The sequence below is a fragment of the Lygodium microphyllum genome, chromosome 13, assembly GCF_053477565.2.
Source record: "Lygodium microphyllum isolate KBCC chromosome 13, Lygodium_microphyllum_v1.1.10, whole genome shotgun sequence".
Lineage (NCBI taxonomy): Eukaryota > Viridiplantae > Streptophyta > Polypodiopsida > Schizaeales > Lygodiaceae > Lygodium > Lygodium microphyllum.
Window position 1 is genome coordinate 13,171,206 of NC_141147.1, and position 10,695 is coordinate 13,181,900.

The 10,695-nt window shown below is 42.2% G+C and overlaps 1 protein-coding gene across 1 annotated transcript; it reads right to left on the minus strand.

Annotated features, from left to right (window-relative positions):
* Positions 1 to 73: 73 nt before the first annotated feature.
* LOC148026352 (putative BTB/POZ domain-containing protein At2g40450) lies at positions 74 to 10,275 on the minus strand. The gene is made up of 2 exons (XM_087690767.1): positions 9,565 to 10,275; positions 74 to 855 (listed from the first exon to the last, which is right to left on the minus strand). Exons 1-2 carry the CDS (start codon positions 9,949 to 9,951, stop codon positions 427 to 429), a joined length of 816 nt encoding a protein of 271 aa, XP_087546893.1. The 5' UTR covers positions 9,952 to 10,275; the 3' UTR covers positions 74 to 426.
* Between the last annotated feature and the right edge of the window lie 420 nt (positions 10,276 to 10,695).

Consider the following 10,695-nt stretch of genomic DNA (forward strand, 5'->3'; position numbering starts at 1 on the left):
CAAGCCAAGAGATCTTATATGCTTCTATGATTAATTCTCTATGAACTGTAGAAAAATAAAATCACTTAAAATGTACACAGTAGGATCGTCAGTGGAGAACTCTCATTTACAACATTTTCCATGTCATATAGAAGTTTAGTGAGCTTTAGTTTTCCATAACTGGGGACCATTTTTGCAATGTGGAATGTTATTTTTTGTTTTTTGTAGTTCTTTGATCGCAGTGGGTTTTCAGCTTGGGGTTGTGTGTGTGTGTCTGTCAGTGTTACATCTTGAGGAGGCATATAGTATTATCATTAGTTTTTCTCTATGATGTGTCAAGACATTTCTAGTTTCCAATATGATTTGTGCTTCTATAAAACAGCTTCAAGAGCGTGTAAAAAATTGTACAAATATAAGAATTTTGGGAAGACGCAGTGGCATAAATCATCAAGGGTTGGTTCTGACAAGAATCTCTTTGAGCATCTCGGCGGCGATGCGGGGTTCGCGTTCAAGCAAGTTCTTGAGGTCAGGGCATGACATGAGGTCCTTGTAGATGGAGGCAGCCACGTGGAAGGCGGTCTCTTTGAGGTTGTTGGCATCACTCTTGAAGGCAAGCTCGATCATGGAGACTACATTCTCAGTGTGGACATGGTCAGTGAGGTACCTCTCGCACACTGCCTTCAAAGGGAGGATCTGGTATCTGTGTGCTGCCGCCAGCAGCCCCCGGGCATACTTGTCCAGTGTCTGTGTGTCAATCTGGGCCCGATACATGTAGTCCACCAGATAACCCAGCTCGTGTGCCGACAGGTCCTCTACCTCCAGCTCGTTCATTGGCATCTTCTCGAGCATCCTCTTGAACACTGGGGACCTGCTTGCCTGCTCACTTGCAATAAGACACCCACGTTTGTTACCTTACGAGAAAATTTACATTAGTCCTTCGTTTATGTTTTATGCTTATGTCTTAGTTTATATTGTGGCTATGATGCTCTATCCCATTGCATCTCTCTGAAAATTTGCACATCCAATGTTTACATCAGGTTTGTTTATATGTATGTGTATTGATACACTGGAGATGTACATGTTTGCATTTATACATGTATGTATATGTGCATACTAATATGTTTCTCAGCTTGAGCACAATCAATTTCCTCAACTGATCATCATGAGAACTGCTAGTGTGTGTTTTAGTTGGATCTCAATCTCAAGGAGTAAGGATGATGTATAGTATTAGGACATTGTATAGAAGTGAATTAGGGGTATTGATAGTTAATTTATTCATTTCTTAAACAATTAGACATGTACACAAGTTGGGACTTTTCATTACGCAAAGTTGGGATTTTTCCTTTCTTGCATAATGGGGGAGAGTCATGCATTGAAAGGCAAGGATCATGGGAATGAATGGTTGTGGAAGTCAGAAGGTTAAATGATATGAAGGGTTGAGGAAATGAAAGTGATGAATTGGGGGTATTGGTAGTTAATTTATTCATTTGTTAAACATGTAGACATGTACACAAGTTGGGATTTTTCCTTTCTTGCATAATGGGGGAGAGTCATGCATTGAAAGGCAAGGATCATGGGTATTGGTAGTTAATTTATTCATTTGTTAAATTCTTAGACATGTACACAAGTTAGGATTTTTCCTTTCTTGCATAATGGGGGAGAGTTATGCATTGAAATGGTTGTGGAAGTCAGAAGGTTAAATGATATGAAGGGTTGAGGAAATGAAAGTGATGAAAGGTTGTGGGAGTCAGAAGGCTAAATGATATGAAGGGTTGAGGAAATGAAAGTGATGAATTAGGGGTATTGGTAGTTAATTTATTCATTTGTAAAACGCCTAGACATGTACACAAGTTGGGATTTCTCCTTTCTTGCATAATGGGGGAGAGTCATGCATTGAAAGGCAAGGATCATGGGAATGAATGGTTGTGTGGAAGTCAGAAGGTTAAATGATATGGAGGGTTGAGGAAATGAAAAGTGATGATACCAAAAGGTTACGTAAAAAGGAGGCACCAAGAGATACGAGGATTGTATGCTAATGGAGAGAGGGAAGAATGCATATTGTGCAAAGGAGGGTATTAGAGCCGTGGGATTAAGAGGGGTACATTGATAAAGACTTAGAAGAATATAGTATATCTAATGCAAGATTTGTACTAATTTAAATTTTTGTTTGGTAATATGTATGTTGTATCAAGTAGGTATTTACATTGCCAACATAGGGGAACATAATCTTAGGCACAGCTCTTCAAGAGCTTACTAATTGGCCTATACGTTTTATCTTTCTTGATAGTTTACCAAGCATACAAGAAGCAACATTAAAGATGCTATTGCGTTGGGCACTCGGAGCTCCCTTTGCTTACTTGATTTTTCCAACATAGTAGCATTGTTGATTGACCAAATGGTAAGAGCTATCAATCCTCTTAGGGTGGCCCAAACCTCCTTAGAGATCTCATTCAAATTCCTTTTGTCACTTAAGAGCCTTTGCTTCCAATTCACCATTGCATGCAATTCGATCTTATTTTACCATGTTTCATATTTTTCCTTAATGCCTGCACTTCAAAGCACCACAATACAAACATTGGACATTCTCCACCTCCATCTTGCAAAGAACATGAAGGGACAAACCACTTCTACTTGAATAGTCTCTCCCTAGTAGGAGGTTTGTTGGCAACCAACATCCAACATAATATTGATTTTGAAAGAGGAAGTGGTGTGTGTGTGTGAGTGAGTGAGTGTGTGTGTGTGTGTAAGCTTTTTTAAGGCATCTTCTAGGTTTTACGTGTGGTCCAAGGATCCTCTTTCTTCCAAGCTTCCTCTAAATGCAACAACATTTGCCTTTGGGCTCTCCATGTCTTGTCTTTTCTTCACTTTCAATCACAAGTGCTTCCCTCCTGTGTTTCTTTTTCACCAATGCAAGAAATGAAGGTGTAGGCGCTTTCCCCAACAATAAAGCTTTTGATCTCACCCGAATCTTAATACGTGTAGCTCAATAAAGTTCCCTATTCCTCATGAAAGATTTAGGCTATTGTAGGAGATGGAGTATCGGATTAGAAGGCACAAGAAGAAGAGCAACAAGTCTATTGCTTTGAGATTTCTTAGCAACAAAGTATTGTCTTCTCCCCATTTCAGCTTGAGCTCTCCCATAGTTATTACAGAATTTGGTTACTTTTGCATATGTAATTTCTAACTAATAGATGGATCATTTGATGTACAGGTTAAAGCCTAGGCCTTCTTTGCTCCCTTGATGAACTTGGGGTGTTTGAGGAAGCTTAATTTAAGCTTAAAAGGGGGAGGGCCCTTGGACATCTAGCAAGTCATCATGACATGAACGTGGTTAGAGATAAGAACATTAGAGGATGCGTGAGATTTGGGGCAACTCAATTAGAAAAACAAAATCTATCCATGCACGTGCCTCTTTAGGTAATATCTCCATGTCTATTATGCTAGGTAATATCTTTGTAGTTATCGTGGAAGCAACACCAAATTAACTTGAGTTGACAAATTAGAGATTTTCATGCATCCTTTGATTCAATCCTATTGCATGTGCTGTATGACTTGTCACTTGGGTTATTTGTCATGTTCCAATCCTAGAATAAGGCATCCTTCAAAATAAGATTATCTTTTAGCCATTCCCAGTTTTTTACTTGCATGTGTGAAGCATTAGGGGTAGACATGATCACACAATTTAAATCTACCCACTAACTTTAATCTTAATCCCCAACACAGTCCCATCAACTTCCTTAGTTAGCAACGATATGCTAAGGTTTTCTTTTGATTGCCAAAAGCACCCCCTCCTTTACCTCGTAATTTAGTTTCTTGCAATCCAATTGTATTCGGTGGTCTCTCTTTAACAATGTGCAAAAACTAGTGTTGCTCTTCAACAATCCTCTAGCATCCCAATTAAGGATTGAAAGTTTACATGTAGTTTTGCCCATGAGAATGAGTAGACTAGGACTTAACAGGATTAGCCAAAGGGACATACATATTTGTGAATTGTTGAAATCCCCTTGCCATCTTCTTGATAGAAATCTTGTCACCTTCTATTTCTTTGATTTTTATTTGACACTTTAAGGTTGCAATTTCCTTTCCATTCGGCTTAGGGTCTCTATGGATCTTTGTAGCTTTGTTGGAATCAATTTCTCATAGGGGCCTACCATCGCTAAGTTGCGATTTCTTACCTTTATCCGCGTGTGTTGGAGGAACTTTATGAATCGTGTTAGTGCATGCACTAGGGTTGATAGGCACCTTCACATATATCATATGGTGGTGGGATAGGGCATGAAATAGTGCTCATGAAAAGCTTTTTTTCTCAACTAGTAAAAAATAAAGGCATGTTTTTAAAGCAAACAGTTTTGCTCTTTAGACGTGAATAGATAAGTTTAATTAATAAAATATTGGGCAAATACAAAATTATGCCAGATAGTTCAAATTGCTCGCGAGTAACTGTTCATCTATTTTCCCAAGCTTACATGCAAATCCCCCGAACTGTGCCACCTTGGCTATAACAATTGGCCAAGAGACTAACAATTTTACCCCCTAAGATTGCCTGAATTTTGGTATTCCATATCTCATGCAGTAAGATGCTTCTTATAGTCTGGAATGCCACTTGTTTCGTTCAATAAATTTAGTCAATCCAAATATACATGCCTCCATCTTTCTAGCTTCACTCATTTTGGCCACATTGTATTGTATCCAGAGGGACTCCAATACCCTTTTCCTTACATTATGGGCTTTGCATCCATTCCAAAATAAGCGTGTTTGAGCATTTCAAACTTGTCACATACACACCTTCCTTCCTGAAGTCCTTTGCTATGTAATTTTGATCTTGTTGCTAATGCATATCCAGAAGAACTCTCCAGATAAAGGTTCTTTCTTTTAAAGGAAGACTTGCTCTGGTTTTGTTTATCGTTAACTAGATTCCTCAAGCTTTTTGCATTCTCTGGACCACTACATCACCCAAGATTACATATGCTTCGCTCGCCTTTGTGGTTAATGCCTTTTCTAAAGAGTCACCGTCGTTAACTGAGAGCATACTGAGCAGTATAGTACTTATCTCTCCCTCTACTATCTTTGCATTATTGTGTGCTTGAGCCAATACTTTCCATGCTATCTTGTTTGCCCTTGTGACACCCCATTCTGATCTTGCCTTTTCAAATTGTGCATCACTTCATTGTTGTTTCGCTAGTGAGCTGCCATGTGAAGACCTTTCTTTGCAAGCTACATGCCTTTTCTTTCAAGCATCTCTGCTATGGGCGGCTTGCAGCGTCAAATCCAATATATATTCTCCTCCTTGTAGATATGCCCTTGCCATTCCATTTGGCATCCTTAAAGATTCTCTTCCAATAACTTAGAAGTTGATCTAGCAATCCCGATCCCTTGATCACATATATTGCTCATGACATGATGTGTCCTCTACCTTGGGTTTCCAAGAGTTGTACCATTGTGCATTGCTCCTCCATATTATATCCACTAGCATCTTTGCCCATGGGGCTTTTTGCTCCCAACATCTTTTAAGCAAATTTGCTCTCAAGTGTTGCTTTTCGAGTCTATTGACAATAGGTTTAAATTCCCCTCTTCTCGTGAACCTTTTAAGATACTCATTGCAATTGGTGCAAAATATCTGTTTCCATTGCTTTTGCCCCATAGCATTTTGCCCACTAGAGTGTCCCATTCAAACCTTATTTTTCTTGCTCCATTGAGTTAGTGGTAGGTAGAATCTTACCACTAGATAGATGAAGTGTTTGAGGGCTTTTAATTAGACAAGGAGTGTTGTGCTCTAGTACCTACATTTTCTTCTTAGCTTTTCCAACACCCATTCTATTCTCATGCCCTCTTTTACATCTACTCCCATCGGGTACTCAGGGTATTTGAACAATTGCCCTCTGTGCACAATCTTTCCTTTCCACTGCAACCCAAACACATAATCCTTAGTCACACTTATGAGTGTGCAGATTTGGAGAGATTGATTACAAAACCCGTAGTAGATCCGTACAATTCCAGAAGATTTAAAGCATTGGCTACATCTTTCTTACTTGCACTGAGCATCATTAATAGGTCATCTGCAAATCCTTGACCTACTAATTAATTGCTTTGTCTTGTACTTGATGCCCTTGATTTTCCCCTCTTCACTCGCTATCTCTAGTGCTTTAAATAGAGGATGGGTGGCTAAAGAAAATAACAACGGGCTTACTAGGCATCCTTGTCGAACTCACTTGCCCATGTGAAATGGGGCTAACAGAGTGTTATTAAGTGCTCTATGCCTGAGCTTTAGCTGACAGTAACGAAGGAAACTTGGATTTTCTACCAGTGAATCCCATGTTTTCCATAACTTGCTCAATGAACCTCCATTTGATCCTCTTAAAAAGCTTTTTCAACATTTAATTAGAGGAACACCACTTTTTGCCCTGTTGCCTTAGCCCAATCAATAGTGATAATAGCATTAAGTACATTGTCCATCATGCTTCTTCCCTTGATGAATCCATATTGGTACTCACTGACATGCCTTTGAATGACCGGAGTTAACCTATTTGCAATTGCTTTGGCCATAATCTTATAGATTGTGTTGGTTAATGATATTGGCTGCTAGTGCCCCATCTTAGTGCATTGCTCATGGCTGGGTACCAAAGCGATTACACTCTTCTTCCATGATGTCAACAATGCCCCTTGCTCCCAATATTGACTGATCATCTCCCATATCAGAACTTTGATTTCCTCCTAGAAATGTTTGAGCATTTCCACAGTAATGCCATCATATCTAGATGACTTCTTAGTTCATAGCCCTTTTACTACAATATCCAATTCCTCTTTCAAGAAGTGGCTATTTAAGTGTTCATTTTTTCCCTTGGGTGACTGTCTTCTCCACCTTCTCCAATAGAAGTTTAGTTGCTATTGAATTATATTCCTCATCCTCACTAAAGAGCTTCTCAAAGTGGGTTGTGTAGAACTTAGGAATCTCCTTTTGGTTCACTATCCAGACATTATCCTCCTTTTGGATTGTAATTAGACTCTCCTTAGATCTCCTATGCTTTACGCTGTTGAGAAACTTTGGTGAGCTACAATCTAAATCCAATACCATTTTGCTATTGTAGAGAAAAGAAATCTTTTCAATTTCTTTTACTAGTGCAGCTTTTCTGATCAGTTGTGCATGATGCAAAGCCATTAATTCCTCTTTCCTTATGCTTCCCTCAGCTAGTTTGGTGGCAAGGATTTCCAGCACCCCCTTTGCCCACATCAAATCCTCATGCTCTTTCCTACTTAGCTATGAGCTCTACAAACTGATATAGTGTTGGACCATGGTAATGAATATTGACTAGGGTTCTTTGTGCTGATTTTCCATGTTAGCTTCTGGTTTCCTAATGGCCCCTTGTATCATGTAGCTAAAAGCCGCTTGTATGTAATGGCAGGGGTTAGCTACCAGCCACTTGTGTAACCCTTTTGTTCTAAGCAGCTCAATTGCTTTTAACTCTAGCAATATTGGGGCATTGTTTGATAATAGGTATATATAATTCACCTTATGTGTAATCATTGGTGGGAGCCACTATCCATTGCTGGTGCAATACTAGCAATTGAACCGTGCCCAACATCTCATGGCTAAGGGAATTGTATGTGTGGTTTTTGCTCCAGCTATAGATAACCCATGATGTCCACCAATCCATCCTTTTCCCCTACGGAGTTCCAATATTCAAGCTCTCTTCCCATGCACAAGGCCACATCCGTCGAGGCATCTTTGAGTTTGATGATCATGTTAAAATCCCCACCTACTACTAGTCCATTCTTTGTGTTGAGCCCCTCTAGTTTGATCCACATATTTATCCTTTCTCTATTGCTATTGTGACCATAAAAGCTAATAAGACCCACGGTTTGACCATTCCATTCCATCTCCACCACTAAGATCCTTTTGTCTTCAAATGAAAATTTTAGATTGGCTTTTCTACAACTCTTTATTACTGCTATGAGGCACCCTGATCCTTCTAGTGGAGTACCCCCCACGAAGCTTTTGTACCCCTTGTGGTTGAAGATCTGCCCCCCCAAGAATGTAGCATGTGTTCCAGCACCATTACTGCATCAAGATTCTGGCTAAGCACCCATCTCCAGAACATGCCTCCCTTGATTCAGCCATTCAAGCCCTTGATGTTGCACATAGCTAGTTTAATTTGATCCGTGATCATTCTTATTCTGCTCAAGAATAATATCCATCTCTTCATGCCCTTTATTCTAATCACCTTTTCCCCCATTGGCTTTGAACTCCTTAAATACCAAATCCAGCCTACTTTAGGTTTGCCCCCCCAAGTGTGTTTGTGCTTTGAATCAGTTAGGGTTGCTTATTCTGAAACCTCCCAAGTTACTTTGACTAGATACCATTCAGATTTTTGGATCCATCCTTGGGTACTCCTTTCCAAGATGATCCAGTGAAGTACGGTTAAGGTGCGCAAAAGCACTTGCTCTACCCTTGCTATTCCTTCGTATAACAGCCTTTTGCCAAAAGTTTTTGACCATGGGTAGAGTGCTTTGGCCCTCTTCATTAGACGCTCTTTTTTGATTGTGGTTGGTTGATTTATTCCTGTTGCTTCTGATTGTAACACAACCATCTTCCTTATCTTTACTCTGTTGCATATTTTCTTCTTCCTCAGCATTGCTTTTGTGCTTACCCTTTGCCAGTTCGGCCCATGTTGCAGGATTGGCCGTATTTTTTTCCTAGATTCTCCTCCTGGGTATGTATGGGCATTCTTTAGAATAGTGCCCCCAAGCACCACAATTATAGCAAGAGCCAACAAATAGGCTCCAGGTAAGCGTAAGACTAAGTGAACCCACCATGGGGTTATCCACATCCACATACTCCAGGGTGCTCCACAACAAGCATACTCTATTCCTGAAGGGGTGAGCAAGCGGAGGAATATAAATAGGCTTACCAATGCCTTTGGCAATGTCTCGCAGAAGATCCCACAGGAACGTGGGAAGCTCAGGAATCTCCATGTATATTGGGCACTGATTTCTAACGGTATCCCTTCTGACTTCCAATGGCTGCCACGGCAAGTGTATACAATATCGAGGCCCCAAAAGGCCCTGTGAGAGTACTTGGTTAATAGCTTCCATTTTGTCGAACACCACCTCCTCAAAGCATCCTTTACCACCATAATGTATTTGATCAATTGCCCCCTTGCCCTACGATATCGTATTGAGATGTTCATCTACAGCTTCCTCCGCCACCATGCTCGGGCTTTCAATCTCCACGCAATCCTTATTTGTGTCATTCGCCTCCCGGGACTTGCTCAGGATGGCTTGCGCCAGGCCCCAAGTTGAGCATTGCATGCAAGTTTAGACACATGCTTCCGGACGCCACGTGTACAGAAGGAATGAATATGACTAATTAGGTTTAATTAGTCCTTAATGCCCATTACACCGGGGACCTTAATCGACCCCGGTTTGCTCTTTGAAAAATACAAATACGCTAAAATGGTGTTTACTAAAGCACGGAGAGGGGGGAGAGAGAGGGGGGCGAGAGTACCAACCAGCAGGAAGTGGGAGGTGGTGAAGCAGTAGGGGAGAGAGAGGGGGGGGGGGGGGGGTGGGGAGGGCGAGAGTACCAACCAGGAGGAAGCGGTAGGTGGTGAAGCAGTAACCGTCGCGGGTGCGGAGGGTGAAGTCGCCGGAGGCGGCGGTGCCGTTGAGGAAGCGGTCGTCCCAGGTGCGCAGGAAGTCCATCTCCTGCTGGAGCCGCACCACCTCCGCCTTCGCCTCCTGCAGCGAGCTCCGCAGCTTCTTGTTCTTGGTGTTGAGGTCCCCCAGGCAGTAGCGGCACGCCGACACCTGCTCCGCGCTCAGGATGTAGTTGCACCCGCGGCACCGCACGATCCCGTCCCGCAGCTCGCAGGTGCGCAGCGTCGCCGTCTCCACGTCGTAGTACACGTATTGCGGCGGCGCCTGTTGGCCCCTGCCACCCCCTTTCGGGGATCCATCGTCCATCATCGTCATCATCTCTCTCTCTCTCTCTCTCTCTCTCTGAGAGAATAATTCGCCTCCCCCTCTCTCACATCGTCGCTCCCTTACCCCTTCCCTTCCGCCCCTGCCTCCTCTTCCTCCTCACACCCTCCCCTTGAGCGCATGCCATGACCCACCCTCTGCCTGATTTCAGCATCTGAGGAAAATCCCCTCCCCAGCCCTGAGCCATCACATGTGGGGCGGTTGCTTAGTGCATTCCATCCCGCATCCCGGCCAACTGCAGTTGGTGCCGGGCAGGGGAACCCCGGCAATCTTTCCCCTTCTTCTTATTTGGGATCCCATGGACTTTCCTTACCCCATGAAAACGGCACGACTCTACCTGCCGCCGTTACTCGATGGATAACTTAACTTGGACTTAACTTCACTTTAGCAATAATGTTTTGAGTGCTCCCCTGCAGGACCGATAAGCCATCTAGGATCCCACCCTGCGTGGGATTAGCAGTCCTCCCCACACACCTGTCCCCATTTGTTTGAATGATAATTGCCCCTCTAAGAAAGCTATTTGGACATAGGCCTACGAACCTCGTGAGTCCGAGGTGATTTCCACAAGTCCTCATCGAAATGGACCTTAGAAAAAGCTTCCTAATGTCTTGGAGGGCAATATCCTAATGTCACAACCTATTACTTACACGAATATGCCAGTTGCACGTTTCAAATGTATGAAAGTAGATCATTATGTAAGGGATTGCCCCAATATAAGACCAAAGGCGGCTAATGAAA

Coding starts and splice junctions, on each gene's coding strand:
- LOC148026352 (XM_087690767.1), bottom strand. CDS start 9,951: ATGATGACGATGATGGACGATGGATCCCCGAAAGGGGGTGGCAGGGGC. Junction 856..9,564: donor CCACCTACCGCTTCCTCCTG/GTTGGTACTCTC, acceptor GCAAGTGAGCAG/GCAAGCAGGTCCCCAGTGTT.